Source organism: Quercus robur, chromosome 1 (genome assembly GCF_932294415.1).
Source record: "Quercus robur chromosome 1, dhQueRobu3.1, whole genome shotgun sequence".
Lineage (NCBI taxonomy): Eukaryota > Viridiplantae > Streptophyta > Magnoliopsida > Fagales > Fagaceae > Quercus > Quercus robur.
Genome location: NC_065534.1, coordinates 33260904 through 33280578, shown reverse-complemented (window position 1 = coordinate 33280578; position 19675 = coordinate 33260904). Strand labels below are relative to the sequence as shown.

The 19675-nt window shown below is 39.9% G+C and overlaps 1 protein-coding gene across 1 annotated transcript; it reads left to right on the top strand.

The window, feature by feature from the left end:
- Window positions 1–4914: 4914 nt before the first annotated feature.
- Window positions 4915–9145, top strand: LOC126732300 (monofunctional riboflavin biosynthesis protein RIBA 3, chloroplastic). The gene is made up of 7 exons (XM_050435114.1): window positions 4915–5142; window positions 5220–5547; window positions 5892–6113; window positions 6239–6564; window positions 7112–7241; window positions 7342–7638; window positions 8500–9145. The coding sequence occupies exons 1-7, from the start codon at window positions 5087–5089 to the stop codon at window positions 8749–8751; spliced, it is 1611 nt and encodes a 536-aa protein (XP_050291071.1). The 5' UTR covers window positions 4915–5086; the 3' UTR covers window positions 8752–9145.
- The last annotated feature ends 10530 nt before the right edge of the window (window positions 9146–19675 follow it).

The window sequence follows — 19675 nt, the reverse complement described above, 5'->3', positions numbered from 1 at the left end:
GCCGAGTCAATTTTCCCTTTTGGGTGGTTTAGCTCCATGCCCTTTATACCACTGGTGCTCGTCCCTCCGAGGTCTGGAGTATGTCCTCAGAATCCTCACCAAATGAGTTACCCCAACCTCTCTTCAAGTCGTGGGATCTCCGCCCTAGATCATTTTATGGATTTTAACTCCTCTGAAATAACCTTAGCCGCTTGTTTAACTACTTTGGATCTTTATCCCCCCACAGTTTCAAAAACAAAAAATTATATAATTTCAAAATGTAACAAATTAAACTTCAAAAAGTTTTAAAAAATAACAATTTAAAATATGTGCATTAAGCTTGTGGATCATAAACAACTAGAACAAGGGATTAAATGAAATGGTGGGTTTCATGCTTAATTATGTGTTTGGCAAGAACACATAGGAGAAAAGGGAAAGGAAGGGGAGGAGGAGAGGGGAGAGGGAAGGGAAGAGAAATTATAGAATATCTCCTTTCAATTGATTGGTTTGTAAGAAAGAAAGTGAAGAAAATATAATTTATTGGTGGGTCTTATCATCCGAACTCTCTCATCTGTCTCATTTTCCTCTCAATTCAAGAGGAAAGAATATGGTAGACCATGAAGGAAGATTGATCATTTTAATTCACCCCAATTAATTATAACCAAACAAAGGATTTTATTTACTTTTTCTCCTCATCTTTTATTATTATTTTTATTTCTCATTCCCTCAAATCAAAGTGAGAGGGAATTAGGTCCAACTCCATTGACTCTTAGCTTTGACCACCATTGTCGCATCAAATTAGTCATGTTATCTTATTGTTAATTTTTGCTTACATAATAAAATTTGTTAAAATTGTGAGCATATCGAAAATCATGTATTCCATTATTAATTATAACTAGTGTGTAACCCTCGTGCATATGCATGAGTATATTTAAAAACAATCACAATTATACGTTACACATTTTTTAAACCATATTTCTCTAAAATATCATTATATATATATATATATATATATATGATTTAGAATTTAATTGGATTTAGACTCTTTGGTTTTTGTACGTAATAATTTACTTACCATAAAAAAAAAAAAAAAAAAAAAAAAGATGAACACATGGCGCAAAATTGGACTTCAATTGAAATCTAATTTAGAATCTAATTGAATTTGGACTCGTCGATTTTTACATTTAATAAACTAGCTTGTAACCCTATGCATATGCATGAATACACTTAAAGATATACAATAAGATGCATAATATAATATAATATAATATATATATATATATATATTTATATAAAATTTAAATACTATTGATAGTCATTTTTATATTTTGTTAACTCTTTAAAAAAATGTGTAAGGATATTATTAGATATAAAATGTAAATTGTCCATTTTTTTTTAATTATTCTGAATCTTTTTTTTTTTTTTACGATTAATTTATTCTAGACTCTTTGGTTTTTGTACTTAATAACTCACTTGGATGAATATTTATGATGCGGTCCCACATTTGATTTTAAAATTATGAAATAAAACTCTTTCAGAATAAATAATTTAGGACACATAGCGCAAAATTGAAACTCTAATTTGAAATTCTAATTTGAGTTTCTCTTAACTTCACCTGTTATTAGATATATAGATATATAGATTATTTGGCATAAAAATTAAAAATTACATGGGACACATGATGCAAAATTGAGAATCCAATTAAAATCTAGTTGGATTTTTTCTTAACTTTACCTATTAATATATATATATATATATATATATATATATATTGTAAGAGTGGCATTTGGTCCCAAAGCCTAAATGAGATGGACAAAGGCCCAAAGAGCCCAAAACAATGAATTTGTAGAAAATGGGCTAGAAACTGAACTTTAATGAGTTGGACAACAATTACAATAAGCTAATTGTTGCTGGAAAGCATAAACAAACAATTTTGGGTAAGGAAAATCCTCCTTGGTAATGTGTGAGGAAGGTTGTTCTTATGTAATATCTTTAGGCTTAACCACAGTTACAACTTTTTAAGTGTACAGTCATTTCTCTATAGATTATTTGATGATCTACACGTAGAGGGTGGAGATAAAGTAAGGGAGGGGAATATAAAGAACGAGATCCCATTGACTTATTCCTTCCTGATGCTTATCCTTACCATTAGAACTACCCAGAATGTTGTTGTTAATGGCATGTCAGCCTTTTCGACCTCTACTTTGTTAAGCCGAGGAGGCATTTGTCCTCGAACCACTTTTCTGAACCCTTATGACTAAACATCTTCCTCTATTTACTAGTCCGCACTTCTATATCCAGGTTTCCTTGTCCTCGGACTAATAAGTGTTCTCGGACAGGGCCTATAGCCCAATTTACATTTATGGCCCTATCCTCCCTACAAACACACACACACACACACACACACACACACATATATAGATGATAGTGAAAATTGTAAACATGCCAAAAAGCATGCACTCCGTCATAAAAGTAATATTATAAATGGGTGAACTTTCTTCTCAAAAGTGGGTTCCAGTTAACTCAACTAATAAAGTCTATGATGGTTGAATAAGAGAATTGGAGTTCAATCATCGCCTAACCCAAAAACCGATTGGTATCTTAGTCTGATAATAAAAAACTATCATTGGGAGCAAACGACATAGGTTAAAACTCTCTAAAAAAAATTCCTTCTAAAAAAAGGGTTAACTTAGTACGTTTACCATTTTTTACGAATAAAAAAAAAAAAAAAAAAAAAAAACTGAGGCCTTAGAGCATCCACAGCAGTGGATCTATAATTTTAGTTATTTAGCACCAATAAAAGTTATTTGATCTATTTTACCTACACACATACTGCAGCAGTGGATCTATTTTAGCTTTCAACACAATAAAATAATATAAACATCACAATAAAAATATTATAATCACTACAATAAAATAATATATCCCAATATCAAAAAAACTCACAGCACCAACCACAACTACCTCTACTATCATCCACAGCCACAACCACAGCCACAACCACCACCAGTTCACAGCAGAGAAGAAAAAAAAAAAAAACCCAAATCTCCAATCTTTTTCCTTAGCCACAGCCACAACCACCACCACCACCACCAGTCCACAGCAGGAAAAAAAAAAAAAAAAACCCAAAGCTTGATCGACAGAAAAACCCATGAAACCCACGATGAGGAAGGCAGCGACGGCTTCGATGATGAAACCTAGAGAAACCCAGAGCTTGGATCGATGATGAAACCCAGCGGCGACTTGGGGCTTGAGGATGGACTGGGTGAGTTGGGCGATGGGGCTTGGGGTGGGTCGGTGAGTTGGGTCGGCGGAACAGATCGACGATGAGGGAGCTGGCTGGCAAGCTGAGGGATGAGGGAGCTGGCCGGCAAGCTAGAGAGAAAAAAAATTGAGGAAGAAAGAAGAAAGAAGAGAAGCTGGAGAGAGAGAGAGAGAGAGAGAGAGAGAGAGAGAGAGAGAGAGAAAAGGAAATGTTTATTTAATGAGAGAAGAGAGAGAAGTGTAATAAAAAAAAATATATTTTTTTTTTACCTTTGAGCTACAGTGCACATCTAAAGATGGATGAGCACTGTAGCTGAGGAGCTAAATCTTTTAGATTTAGCTCCATTGCTACATCATTGTTTTTTGTGATTGAGATCTAAAAAATACCATTATACCTATATAGCACCACTGTTGTGAGTCCTCTTACTCAGCTAATGAATTCACTAGAGAAAGATAGTTGCAATACAATACACTTATAAACCTTCCTAATTTATAGACATACTTGTATTTAAGCTTTTGACTCCTGCCAACAACCAGTTGCACAACCATTATTTCTCTTTACAATAACCAATTTCACAAGTTGAGATGCCATTGCCAACCACAAATCTAAGCAATTGGATACTTTAAAGCCACTTGGAGTTTTAGGGATAAATTTTGTGATTTCCAGCACTAATCACTCAATCCTTGGATCCCAAGGCAATATGGAGTGGTTGGCTTTTTTTTTTTGTTGATACAGGAGAGGTTGGCTTTGATTTCCTCCAGGTATGGCAATATGGAGTGGAGGCTAATATGAGTTTTCTCTCTAAGGGAATGGGTAGTCTCTGCCTCCTCTGTTGTGAATTAGGGTGAGATTTCGTGGTTATGTGAGGCACAATTGGATGATGGAACAACAGAGAAAAATTTAACAAACTTCTCTCTTGTGCAAACTCGCTTGACCCATTTTCAAGCCAGTTTCGAACGAGACATTATGTGTTTTCTGATTTTCAAGTTCTGTTGAACTCGCTCGACTGACTTGAAAATTTCACTTGACTGAAATTTATGTTGCTGCTGTAACTTAAACTTTTTGCTTCTAACTTGATCCTTTGGACTCACTATAATTACTATAATGTAGAAATTCAAATACAGAAAATTTGCAATTTATAATTGAATTTTTTGACACGTGATTAGCCAACACTAATCATTCTAAAAATATTCATCAATTGATGCTCATCTCTCCAATTTATCTTGAGTTTGTCATATATACAAGAGTACACAAACAAGGTAAAATGTAATTTTATACAATATGATAGGTTATTCTTATTTATACTATCTTAGGTTAGCAAGAAAAGATTGAAATAAATAAATAAATAATAAAGACAACTATATTTGATGTCAAGGAAAAATATTGTTTCACAAACGTTCGCATCCACAATTTTACATAAATATTCATAATTGATGTGGAAATATTTATATCTCATATGTGAAATAGTGGAGGTGTGAGATGATAGTTTGGTGGGGTTAAGGACTTTAAACTTTAGAAGTGTACCATACAGAAAGCATTCTTTGCCTGAATTCAGTCCAAAATAACATTGGCACGCTCTTGTACACATCGAAGTATCGCTGTCATGGTTATTAATATATGAATAGCATGTGGCAGAGAAACTTCGTACATTTTCAAATAATTTAAACTTTTGGATAACGAATTAGTTTACAAACACATCCAGAACCAGAGGTGGGCTTTTGTTCCTTCATTTGGCACGTAACATGCAAACTGTGCAGCCAAAATGAACACGTAGAATGTACGTTTAAAAAAGCTAGCCGTTCTTAAAATTTTGTGAAGCATCTCAGACTCAAACTCAAATCCATGGATTCTGCTTTGTTTACTCATCCCTTGTTTTCTCACATCTTCACCAGCTCAAGGTTAGTTCTCTCTGTCTCTATTGTGTTCAAGTTAAATAATAAACAGGATGTTACAATTAACGGTGGTGTTGTTGTAGTTGGCACCCATCTTTGGTGGCTTTTCAGAGAGCTGGAATTTGCCTATACAAGCACAGGTTGTTGAATCGTCCCTGTTGGGCTGCTGGGGTGCCTGGGATTGGAGCTAAAAATCTGTTTGATGATAGTTCTTTAAAAGGGAGTGAAAATGGGTCTGTGTTTGGGGCCTTTGATGATGAGTTGGCTTCAGCGCCATTTGGGACTCTAGATGCTAAAATTACTCCGGAAACCATTGATTTCTTTGTCAGCGACGCTGAGGGTGACCCTGACTGCCCATCTGAGGGGTACTTTTCAATTGAGCAGGCGCTTAATACACTACACCAAGGAAAGGTTGGTAATTTCCATTGTTAATCTATTCTTTTGATAAACTACCACTTGTCCTGAAAGCAACATTGTTCGAAATAAGGACCACCAGCTTTGATTTCATCATGATAAACTAATAATAGTCTCAAAAGTTTCAGCTATTAGGAAATAGTAAATTTAATAATTTAACCATCATTCTAACACTTATTGGAAGTGACAAATATATAGTTTGTGAAAATTTAGGATTAGACTGCTTCATGAATGTATTCTTTTTATTTTTTTTTGGGGGGGGGGGGGGGGGGGGAGTAGTTTTCTTTATAAAACTTTAATCTTGGTGAAATTTAATGTTAACCTCCATTGCAATTTCTTAGTTTGTGATTGTTGTAGATGATGAAAATGGAAATATTGAAGGAAACCTTGTCATGGCAGCATCTCTTACGAGTCCCATGGACGTGGCATTTATGGTCAAACATGGATCAGGAATTGTTTCGGTAGGAATGAAAGAGGAGGATCTTCAAAGACTGAAGCTTCCTCTAATGTCACCGGACACTGAGGATGAGGATTCTTCAGCCCCCACTTTCACAATCACAGTGGTATTGTCTAGGCTTTTCTAACTTCTTTGGACTTGTATAAATCTACAGCACCATTTATTGTAATAGATTGAAGATTTGCAACAGGCAAACTCAGGTGTCTCAACATGTCTTGTTTGCCTGCATAGGATGCAAAGACTGGCACTTCTACTGGGGTATCAGCTTCAGACAGGGCAAAGACAGTTCTTGCTCTCTCATCTCTTGAGTCAAAGCCAGAAGACTTCCGAAGGCCAGGCCATGTGTTTCCTCTAAAGTACAGGAATGGAGGGGTTCTTAGGAGAGCTGGTCACACGGAGGCTTCTGTAGATTTGGTTTCACTGGCTGGCTTGAGGCCAGTTTCTGTTCTTTCAGCTATTGTTGACGCAGATGATGGTTCAATGGCATCCTTGCCTGGTTTAAGAAAGTTGGCATTGGAGCACAACATTCCAATTGTGTCAATAACTGATTTGATTAGGTAAGTTACACACTGATGCATTGATTGAGTGAAGAAGATCAAATCTTCTGGTCAAAGTTGTTTAGAAGATTTTTCAGTGGCCCCTTTCGTATGTATTCCCACAGAATAATAGAAAATTAATTAAATAAGGTCAAGCTGAATTAATAGGTAATATACATATATGTTCAAAATTAACTTTCTTTCTAAATGTTATGTGCCCACCTAAAAAGTAGGTGCAACCACTGTCTGCATAATTACTTCAGCAGTGGCTTTAATCATGAACAAAAGTGTGACTAATATAAGATATTCATATATGGTTGACCCCCTCATTTTTAGTTCAAAAGTTAGTGTAATGCCCTAGCCTAGTGCTTTTTACTGTTCAATAAAACACAAACATATACTATTTAATTGTTCAATGACACAACATTTCCCAGTTCAGAGCACACTACTTCACTTGTCATCATAAGTTATGCCTTCTCTTTCATTCATCTGGTTATTCATTTTCAAAAGGGGGAGACACCAATGACTATATTATGCATTAGTAAATGATTGTGAATTATGCTTGTAGGTACAGGAGAAAGAGGGAAAATTTGGTTGAAAGAACTGCTATTTCACGTCTGCCCACTAAATGGGGTCTATTTCAGGCATACTGCTATCGCTCAAAGCTAGATGGAACAGAACATATAGCGATTGTGAAGGTAAAAGTGGTCCTTATACAATAAGGTGATTTGGTTTATCTAATAATAATGGTAGTTGCTTCATTTTCTGCTTACTCACATTTGCTTCAAACACTGACAGGGAAACATTGGCCATGGACAAGATGTTCTAGTAAGAGTTCACTCAGAGTGTTTAACCGGGGATATACTTGGGTCAGCTAGGTGTGATTGTGGCAACCAGTTGGATTTGGCAATGAAGTTAATAGAACAAGCTGGTAGAGGAGTTGTTGTTTACCTTCGAGGTCATGAAGGCAGAGGAATAGGCTTAGGTCACAAGCTTCGGGCGTATAATTTGCAGGATCAAGGTCATGACACAGTCCAGGCCAATATAGAACTTGGGTTAGCTGTTGATGCACGTGAGTACGGGATTGGTGCCCAGGTCTGTATGATAAAGCTTTTCTTCTAGCTAAATATCATTCAAGATAGATTTCTCACAGAAAATTAAAGAAAAGATAAGAAAGATAGGATGCATAGACCTCCTTGCACAAACATTCATGTAAAAACAGTTATCTATACTAAAACCTTTTCACCCCAAATCCTAACAAATGTGAGAACATTATTTTTGAAACTATTAGAATAAATGATAAACTAACAATTATTGCAAAATCCTAAACCACCAACATGCTTCTAACCAGTTGACCCTGCATCCAAGCATAGCATATCGCAGGAGTTTGTGTAGTTTTTTCAGAATACTTTTAAGTACTAAATTACTAATAGCAGACTATGAATTCTGGCCAAAGCAGCGTCAATCTACCAACTCACAATGCATGAAAATGTAATGTGCCTTAATAAATGTGTATAAGTCTGAAAACACATCCCAATCTATTATTAGGGAAAGTATGTAACACACAGCATGTTTCAAAAACGGAAATTGTGAATTAAGAAAACACACAATGTGTGTAACAGTGTGTAATAAACATCCCCCTATGGCCCTATTATTAATCGGCCAGTTCAGAGAGTGAGCTTTGTGAGAAAAGATTTCAGTTTAGCTAAAAGAAAAAAGAAGACTAAACTATATCACATAAAAAATAAACAAAAAAGAAGGCTATGTAAACAATTTTACAACATCCACTTTAATTTCCTTTATTTTTGCCATCATTCCTTATTTATAGTGCATAAGTTTTTCTTATTCTTACTAAAATATGTGAACAATTACATTAACTTTGCGTGCTGTTCCAAATTATTATTGTAATTTGATAGATGAACATAAAGTCTAACCTTCCAAAATTGATACTAGCAGATTCTAAGAGACGTTGGAGTTCAAACAATGCGGCTAATGACCAACAATCCAGCCAAGTTCACTGGTCTGAAGGGATACGGTTTGGCAGTCATTGGGAGAGTTCCTGTGTTGACACCAATTACAGAGGAAAACAAGAAGTACTTGGAAACAAAGCGTACCAAGATGGGTCATGTTTATGGGTCTGATATACATGGTCCATTAGCAGGATTCACCAACCCAAATGAAAATAACCCAGACCAACCAGCTAGCTAATGTTAATTGAATTTGTTATTAAAAAAAAAAAAAATAAAAATTATAAACGAAGGGCAACAAGATTTGCTGCTAAGGAGAGCAACATTGGGAATGCCTCTGGCTTGGGAAGCCCAGACAGCCGGATACTTCATTTCAGATGCCATATTTGTGTTATATCAGTGTCCGTTATGTTATAATTTTTCAGAAAGTACTCGTGTCGCCGTGTCATACCTATACGCTATACCCATATCCATATACGTGTCCGGCTTCTTAGCCTCTGGCCCTCTATCGTTAAATCTTAAATTAAACAAAGGGCAATGTAGTAGAGATAATGGTTTGATTAATTAGAAACATTCTTGCCTGAATTCAGTTATAATTAGCATTGGCATGCTGTTGTGCATGTGTGTTCCAAACACTTAACTTTTTTGAGTACAAACTTGAACTTTCATTCATAATTCATAATAAATAAAAAACAGAAACAGTAACATAGATGAGAATCATGACTAACAAACGTAGAGAGAAAATTTGGAACCTCCTTTAGCGATATCATCGCAGCACAAGGCTTGTTCTGCTTGTTGGTGATGATGAGCCACGTGATTTCATTCTTTCCGAGTGAGCTAAAATGTTATATCTCCAAAAGCGCAAGCTTCCACTTGTATCCCCTGCACTATATGGCCATAACAGGAACCTCTGTCACCTGGGACGGAGCCATGTTGAGCTCCGGGGCCATGACCCCCAAATTTATTTTTTAACCTCTTACCTATTCTTTTAAATGCTTCAAAAATATAACCACAAATGAAAGGTAATTTCCATTAGAAATATGGTCACAAATATCAAATAATAAATTTATTTTGAATTTAATAAGAAAATTCTTAAAATTTAGATTTTTTTTAAAAAAAATCTTTATGTTCCCTAAAATTTAGCGTTTTTTATTCTTTTTTAGAGGTGCTATGTCCATAGCATTTTTACACCAAATTCTAATTGATAGACTATTACAGGTTTTTACTTTGAATTCACTACTGAAATTACTCTCTTACTCATTGTTAATAGTAAGTAACAATCTACCATATAAGATTTGTTGTAAAAATATTATGGACAAAGTATTTCTCATATTTCATCCGAATAAAAGTAAAACACCTCCAATTTAAAAAGAAAAATGTTATATCCATAATATTTTCCCTATGTGGCATGTTGTTACTTGCTGTTACTAGTAGGTAACAAAGTAATTTTAGTTGTACATTCAAATTAAAAACATGTAGCAACCTGCCAATGAGGATTTGTTGTGAAAATGTTATGGACATAACACCTCTCAAAAACTATATTAAAAAAAAGCTAATAAAATTCCTAATATTTAGCCTTCTTTCCCTCACTTTCATCTTATTTTTCCTATCTAAACTTTTCTCTATATCACTATATCTAAAGTTTATCATTTTTATTTGTTTCAAAAAAAATATTTCCAAATTATAATAAATGAAAATTATTAACTTTTCCCAAAAAATTAAAAAAAAGATAGTTGTGCCTTTGAGTACATGCAACACACGTGCTTAGAGGCTACTATAATATATGAAGATATAAATTATCTTAAAATTTTAATATTATATATAGACTAATGCTACATGCACAAATTATTTTACAAAATTTTGATGTTGTCAACCTCTTATTGGTTTTTATCTAGGTCTACTATTAATATCATTTTTTCATTTACTAATAATTACTAGCCACATCAATAGTTTGTAATTTTTTTTTTTTTTTGGTAAATAATTTGTATCTCTAGCATTATTCTTGTGGAGGCCGGTTAATCAATAATTATTAAAACCGTGTTAAATGGGTCTGTGGCCCATTCGATGATGTAAAACTATCTGAGGAGGCCCATATCAGGTTATAAGGGCAACCAAATGAAAAGAAGAGTAGATATCACGTGAGGTGAGTTCAGTATTCGTCCGAAGACAAAATTCTTCTCGACAATATGTGTCCGAGGATGACCTGAACGCCATATTGTTACAAACATACTTCAGAGCTACATTACCACTAAAGGTGGGACATGGGACCAAGGGTAAGAAAGAAAAGGTAAACAAATATCTTTAACAACAGTTGCCTCCGCATTAATTGCCTCTCAACCAACTCTCTGACCGCATTAATGTGGAGGTGATGCCTGAACAGTGATGAAGTAGCCTTATAGCTGCTGGTTGGAGGTTCCAGAAAGTGTTGGATGGGACAGGAAGGGATCCCCCGAACCCAACCTACATGTGTGTGGTGAAGATAACACCAAGAGGGCAGTATATAACATGGAAGAATGCATTGAGAAAAGGGGATCGAAACTTCTAAACAAGGAGTACTTAGAAGAAAACCTTATGAAATAAAGAACTTAACTTGTTTGAAGGAAAAATTGATCGTTACATTGGTGTTGATCCATCTATAAACGTTAAGTTTAATCGTTTTTCTTTTAGAGTTAATCTAGTTCTTTAACATCCACGCTCTACAAATTTATTGTTTGGGCCTTTAACGTTCGAACCCAATACTAGTTTGGGATCGTTACAAATTGAGTTTTTATAATTCTTATATATAAGCAAATTACTATAATATGTGTGTATGTTTTTCGTATTTTTCTTGATTGTTGTATCATTATCATAATTTGGCCCTCAAGTTAAAATTGCTAAATCCGCCCTATTTATTATCCTCCTTCGATACCACTTTAAAAACCACACACAAGTCACCTTCCACCACCGCTACAAGAGACTTGCTTCTAGGAGCATCCACAACCCGAAATGCCATCTTATCTCATTTACTATCCCAAAAAGCTACTTTATCAATTATACAATATCATTTTACAATACATCCAACATTCCAACTTTTATTTTCCTATTCTACTCATTAAAATAATATACCTATACAATAATATATTTTTCCATTTTTTGTTTTTTCCCAATTTTCTCCTCCCCTTCCCTCAACCTCTATCACCGCGCCTCCACTGCCCAGTCACCACCATCGCGCCTCCACCATGCCCACTACCCACCAAAATCCCATCGGAACAAAAACGCATATAAAAAAAAAAAAAAAAAAAAAAACCCAGCGTCACAACAGAAAACCAGAAACCCAACAACCCCGGACCCACGCCGATCTCCACCAAACCCAGTGAGCCTACACAAAAACGTAGTGGCGCACGATAACGAAACAATGTGTCGCGGAGTCAAGGACTGGGAGAGAGAGCCGAGGCTTTTTCCGTTGGGGAATTTCGACGGTGCAATGATAACGATGGGAAGTTCATCGAGATTTCCGATGTACAATAATGATTTCGGGTGGGGCAAACCTTTGGCGATACAAAGTGGCGGAGCCAATAAATTCAATGGTAAGATTTCGGATTTTCCGGGAAGAGAAGGCAATGAAAGCGCGCCAATCTCCACCAAACCCAGTGACCCACGCACGCCGATCTCCACCAAACCCATCACCAATCTGAGCAACCCAGAAACCCAGCCATACCCACCTCTTCCTTTAAGCACCGGTCACAGCAAAAAAAGAAAAAAACCCAGAACACAAAACACGACCCGGATCGCAACCTACTAGAAAAAAATGAACTACTGTGATGTGTGATGTTGATGTTGGGATGAGGATGGCGTTTGGGTTTGAAGAGAGGAGAGAGCAGATGAGAGAGAAGGAAGAGAGAGTTGAGAAAGATAGAGAGCCTTCAGCATTCCAGAGTTGAGAGAGATAGTTGAGAATAAAATATTATTTAAATTTATACAATAGTGTTACAGTGCCATTCTACATGTAGAATGGCACTGTAGCACAATTCTAAATTTTTTTACAATTCTTCAATTTTACAATTTCAGATGTTGACTCTTTTAGTCTTAAAATGCCAAAATTTCTTTAGATATGGCATATGAAAGTCCCAGTGTTGATGCTCTAAGCAGTATGTAATTCGACAGAAGCCCATATATGTTTTGGTGAGTTCACAACACATTCTCATCATGCGATAAATTATTTCGGTTCTTTCATATAGCCCATGCCGCACATAACATCAACTCCAACTCCAACTCCCTCATGGACCCATAAGACATCATTGCATGGAGGACCATTTCCTTCGTGTCAATTTGGCTTTCATTCCTATTATCAAAAAAAAAAAAAACAAAAACAAAAACAAAAATGCTTCTCTATAAGATAAATAATTCTATAATGATAAAAAATGTTATACAAACCTAGTTACATACATAATTTTCTTACTTGAAATCTCAGTTAAAAACACAGTTTCAGTTTAAAATTTTGTTTTCAACTCACAATTCCAATTCAACAAATAGGTGTGTAATAGTGTATGCCTGTAATAAACACAACTCATTCTATGATTTTAAGGTAGCATGGACTCAATTTAGTAATGAGGGTACTAGAAGAATCCATACAAGATTGGACATAAGACATTATCCCAAGAATCCCAACTTAGCACTTTGAACAATATTTAAATCTGATTTGCATTTCTTGTTGCATACTAGAACTAACGCTGTATGCTTTGTGTAGGGGCGGTTTTTGGGGCCCAGGCCCAAAAGGTAAGTGGTTCTGGCCCAAAAGTCCCCAGACAATGAATTTGTAGAGAGCGGGTTACAGAACTGGGGCTAGACGAAGTGAATGTCAGTTAGATGTATGCCATGCAACATATTGAATGTGAGAATATTCTACTTAGGTTCACAGGGTATCGGTTCGAGGAGACGTATAAGTGCACCTCTTGCTCTGGTAACAGACTACAGAATTCTTTCACCTCTCTCTCTCTCTCTCTCTTTTCCTCAATCCTCCGATCCCTTCTTCATGGGGATTTCCTTCTCTTATATAGCCTCCTTAAATTGATAAAGACCTTACACTTGTTAGTCATCTGGACCTTCACTTGAGTACCTGTCCCATCGGACATCTTCCTTATCTTTCTGTGAGTTGCACTGGCCAATGTAACACTGTTCGCCTATCTTCTCCACATTAATGCGGCTGAAAAAGTAGTTTTCTTGCATTTAATGCGGCATTCGTGACTTCTCCCTGACGTCTTACATTTTCCTCTTTCCTGCTGTGTGAGGCTCATCCTACTACCCACGTTCGTCTGGGATGGTCTTCACACGTGGAGGGGACGCACACTGGGCCCATATTTGTGTGTCCGAGGAGACATTCCTCCTCGGACGTCATTTAAAACAAACTGGGCTCTACAGGATTGGGTCAGAAGTCTTTTGGGCCCCTATTCCCCTTTGGGTCATGGTTGGGCTTCATGTGGGGCCCCAGACCCATTGTTGACTTTGGGAATTTCACCCCTACAATAGCCCCTCAAAATTCCAGCTCTTTCTTTCTTGTCCGAGGAGGAAAGGCGGGATTTTGACATTCATAGGATTATTTATTGTGGGTCCCCGCTTCACTCGTGCTGAGGTATGCTTCTCACGTGCCTCATTAATGACTGAGGTGGTTGATGACCCATGCGGCGCTAATTATTGCTTTTAGCGGTTTTATATATTTTTAATCCGACGGTTGGATGCTAGATCAACGGTTGGGATCATTTCCGTTTCCCTAGGCGGGAGTATGTCTGTCCAGCTTCTCCCGGATACATAAGATTTTCAAAGGCATTCCCTTCTCATTTTTGGACAAACACTCAAGCACTCAGAGCACTCCCGCACTTTCCCTTTTAAAGCGTTCAAGCCTTCGCAGTCGTCCCCTTGGAGATTTCCTGCAAGTTCCTCACCCTTAAGTGTACATTCCTTTTCTATTCCCTTTTCCGGCATTATTCCTTAAGTAAATCGTCTTCGCGTCACCTAGGATTAGGGGGATGGGTAAGCTTGACAAATTGGTAAATTTCCCGGCCGGTATGGAAGGCTTCAGGGCTAAATATCATATTCCGCCGGGGGTAGGTTTAGAGTATTGCTCTCTGGAGGAGGTCTTAATCAAGAGGAGAATGGGGCAGGTTGCCATTCCAGTGATAGCCTTCGTGGAAGGAGGAATGACCATCCCTATGGGGAGGATAACTAGGGATTATTTGCGTGGTCATAGGTTGGCCCCTCACCAATACGTCACGAATATGTTCCGGATTCTGGGGTGCGTAGAGGTCCTAAACAATCAGATGAACCTCGGCCTTACATGGCATGACGTGGTTCATCTATATGAATTGCACAGCCTCGGCGACTCATATTACTTGAAGTCCAGGTCCGATGAGGTGAGGTTGATATCCTGCCTTCCCAAGTCCAACAAAGGCTTGAAGGACGACCTTTTGATCGTCTCCGGACAATGGTACGACGGTATTCACTGCCCAGTCAGGGCAGGAAAACCAGGTGGGACACCATAGAGTTAGATCCCTTGGAAAGGGTCTTAGTTTTGATCTTTCTTTTTCTTCGTTTCAATTTCGTCTTTGCTTGTTTGCCTCCTCGGACTAACATAACCCTCTTTTTGGGCTTTGCAGACAAGGCGCATACGACTCATTGGCTAAGTTTGGTCAACATCCAAGCACTCAATTTCCTTCTAAGGTCTGAGATTTACGTGAGTGCAGACGGGCAATTGCGGGCCGCACCTCTGATTTTGGACTACGAGCCCCTTACTCGTGCTCTAGTGGAGGCCGGCCAAGCAATCAGGGCTGGTAGTCTGCGATTGGCACGGATCGACGTCTCCGTACCAGGTTTTCTTGCTTCGAGAGATTTGCCTCCCGTCTAGCTGCCTGCTTAGCGTGCTTTTCCCGTAGTGGTTGTCCCAGAGGAAGAAGCCGGTTCCTCGCACTCGTCTTTGGAGGATCAGATAGACCAGTTCCACTTCGCCGAGGAGGGAGAGGTGTCGGCCAGGCCAGTAGAGCTCTCGGATTCTGATTCAGATTTAGACCGCGCCTCGGCAGCCCCTGATCTTGGTTTAGCAATCGCACAAGTTGATATCAGCTAAGAGCTAGAAGAAGAAGGAATGGACCTGAAACAAAGGTTTGGTCTCAGGGGCCTCCTTTCCAATAGGAACAAAGGGCAGTCTTCCAAGGATGTCCCGAAGGAACAGCCGACCTCCAAAGCTCCTCCTCCTCCTCCTCCTCCCACATCGGATGCGGCACCGCAGCCTATGCCCAATTTAAGGCGAAAGAGGCCTGTGGGGGAATTGGAGGAGGGCGAGGTTGGCCAAGAAAAAGCCAAGCCTCAGAAGAAAGGCAAAAAGACCAAAGAGCCCAAAGAGAAGAGGACCAGGTCTATTGACAGCCGAGACGACGAGGCTATTCGGAGGGAACAACGAATCTAGTCACCACGGCTCGAACTGGACGGCGCTCCAATTTCTTGGGATGCGACCCTGTGGGAATCCCAGTGAGGGCAGGCATCATTCTTGGCCGAGGCCCTGCAGCAGCCTCTTCTCTTGCCTCGCGATATGAAGGGGCTACGGGATACTCGACAACCAGAACTCTTCATGTCGCTGAAGAGGGACATGGCTATGGTAAGTGAGAACTTCTCCTATCTCTTTCTCTTGTTACGTATCTATTTATGCATCATTCTCTTTAATTAAGCCTTTACCTTTCTGGCCCAGGTCACTCAGCAAATCTTCGTTGCTGAGGAATGGGCCAAAAAGGCACGTGAGGACCTTCACAACGAGGCTCAGTCCCGTTGTGCTGCCGAGAGGACTGCTAGCGACCTCAAGAAGGAAAATGATGGTCTGAGCAATGAAGTAAAAGAGGCAAAGAAGGGCCGTGCGAGCGCGGAGGCCGGCCTTAAAAACGCTACTAAACAGGCTGAGGATCTGCGCCTACAGCTCCGCCAGTCCGAGGAAAATCTCGTGACAGAGAAGCAGGCGGTTTCAAATCTCAAGGCCGAGCTTGCGAAGGTCAAGGGGGAGGCCCGTCTGGCCAGGGAGGCGGCCGAGAAAGCAGTGGTAGCCTCTTATGATCGCGGGGTCAAGGACACTGAGGTCAGGCTGGCCGAGGAGGTGGCTGCTGTATGCAGGGAATACATTACCCTGTCTTGGGGTGTAGCCTTGGACCGGGTGACAGTCCCAGCGGATTCCAATCTTAGGAAAGCTGAGAATATCTTTTTTCCAAAGGACGTTCGTGAGATCCTTGACGTGGTCGCGCCTGAAGAGCCTCTCCCAACGAAGGCTTTAGCCTCAGACTCCGCTATGCCTGAAGTTGGGGATGTGCAGCCGGCCTCGAAGGACAAGTTGCCCGAGGACAGTCTTTCAATCAGGGAGGTTGTTGCACAGGCTAAGGAGACTGTTCCAGGGCCCCAGCCAGCAGACGACCAACCCGGGCCTGCTCAGGGATCAGATTTAGGAAAGTAGTGTAGGATTTTACTTGTTAGACCCTTTATATTTTGTTTTGTTTAATGGTTGTAAAAGGATCGCTTTTGGGGATTTTAATGAAAGGTGTCGTTTCCTTTTATTCTTGTTGTTTTACTTTCTCTTCTGTTTTCATCATAAATGGATGTCTATTCTGCCATTAACTGTTGAAAAACCAGGCATGAGTGAATGAATGTGTAAAAAATGATAGTCGACAATTAGACGAAATAGCAGCGAGGCTAATTTCTCCCAAGTCTGTGGTCCGAGGAGCCAGACAGGACTTGGGTTCTGTTTAACACTTAGTGAAAATTGCTGCGAGGTTAATTTTCCTCAAGTCTGTGGTCCGAGGAGCCAGGCAGGACTTGGGCTCTGTTTAACACTTAGTAAAAATTGCTGCGAGGTTAATTTCCCCCAAGTCTATGGTCCGAGGAGCCAGTCAGGACTTGGGTTCTGTTTAACACTTAGTGAAAATTGTTGCAAGGTTAATTTCCCCCAAGTCTGTGGTCCGAGGAGCCAGGCAGGACTTGGGTTCTGTTTAACACTTAGTGAAAATTGCTGCGAGGTTAATTTCCCCCAAGTCTGTGGTCCGAGGAGCCAGGCGGGACTTGGGTTCTGTTTAACACTTAGTGAAAATTGCTGCGAGGTTAATTTCCCCCAAGTCTGTGGTCCGAGGAGCCAGGCAGGACTTGGGTTCTGTTTAACACTTAGTGAAAATTGCTGTGAGGTTAATTTCCCTCAAGTCTGTGGTCCGAGGAGCCAGGCGGGACTTGGGTTCTGTTTAACACTTAGTGAAAATTGCTGCGAGGTTAATTTCCCCCAAGTCTGTGGTCCGAGGAGTCAGGCAGTGAAAATTGCTGTGAGGTTAATTTCTCCCAAGTCTGTAGTCCGAAGAGCAAGGTAGGACTTAGGTTCTGTTTAACACTTAGTGAAAATTGCTGCGAGGTTAATTTCCCCCAAGTCTGTGGTCCGAGGAGCCAGGCAGGACTTGGGTTCTGTTTAACACTTAGTGAAAATTGTTGCGAGTTTAATTTCCCCCAAGTATGTGGTCCGAGGAGCCAGGTAGGACTTGGGTTCTGTTTAACACTTAGTGAAAATTGCTGCGAGGTTAATTTCCCTCAAGTCTGTGGTCCGAGGAGCCAGGCAGGACTTGGGTTCTATTTAACACTTAGCCCAAGTAGCTGTACAGTAATACGGCGTCAAGAATGATGTCTTTCATTAATAACAGTACATTTTCAGGTTATTTACATTCCATGGGCGTGGCACTATATGTTCATCCAAATCTTCCAAAAAGTATGCCCCTATGCCGGCTACGGAAGTGATACGGTAGGGGCCTTCCCAGTTTGGTCCAAACTTTCCCCATGTAGGGTTCCTCGCGGTGCCTAGGACTTTCCTCAGCACTAGATCCCCGGGTGCCAATGGCCTTGGCTTCACCTTGGCGTTGTAGCCCTATTTGAGCCTTTGCTGATAGTATGCTAGGTGGACCATTGCACTTTCCCTTTTTTCTTCGAGGAGATCCAAGCTTTTTTCCAGAAGGCTGTTATTAGCAATAGGGTTGAAGGTAATAGTCCTCTGTGTCGGGAAGTTTATCTCCAGTGGGATGACAGCCTCGGCTCCGTAGGTCAATGAAAATGGGGTTTCTCCCGTGGACCTGCTAGGCGTGATGCGGTATGTCCACAAGACATGGGCTAACTCTTCAACCCACCTCCCTTTCGCATCGTCCAGCCTCTTTTTCAGTCCATTCACTATGGTTTTATTGATGGCTTCCGCCTGCCCATTACCCTGTGGGTAGGCCGGTGTGGAGTATCGATTGATAATTCCCAGATCATTACAGTATTCTCTGAAGGCTTTGCTGTCAAACTGGAGGCCGTTATCCGAGATCAGGGTGTGCGGGGTTCCGAACCTAGTGATAATATTTTTCCAAACAAACTTCTTGACATCGACGTCCCTAATGTTTGCCAGCGCCTCAGTTTCGACCCATTTTGTGAAGTAATCGGTGTCGATGAGAAGAAATTTCTTGTTCCCAGCTGCTTTGAGGAACGGTCCTAATATGTCTAGGCCCCATTGTACGAATGGCCAAGGACTGGACAGCGGGTTAAGTTCCCCGCCTGGTTGATGTATGTTTGGGGCGAACCTTTGGCACTGGTCGCACTTCTTCACATATTCCAGGGCCTCTTTATGTATGCTCGGCCACCAGTAACCCAGTGTCATGGCCCTGTGGGACAGGGACCTTCTCCCTGTATGGCTTCCACAAATCCCTTCATGTAACTCCTCCAAGATGAGTTCAGTAGCTTCTGGGTGCACACACAGCAGGTACGGCCCCGAGAATGAGCGTCGATAAAGTTTGGAGTCCTCGAACAGCCAGAATCGAGAAGCTTTCCTCCTAATTTTGTCGGCCTCAACCTTATCGTCTGGCAAGGTGTCGTGCTTTAAGAACAGCACCAGAGGGTCCATCCAGCTAGGTCTTGCCCCGACGTTGTGTACCCGAATTCCATTGGCCTTCTCTATTGTTGGGCGGCAGAGATCTTCAACTAAAATGACCCGCGGAAGGGGCTGAGCCGAAGAGGTAGCCAGCGTAGCGAGAGAATCAGCATGGGTGTTCCCACTCCTAGGTACATGCGTTAAATGGAAGTGGTAGAAATGGGTCTGCAGGTGCTTAGCCCGGGCCAGGTACTCTTGCATTCTTTCATCTTTCGCCTCCGATTCCCCG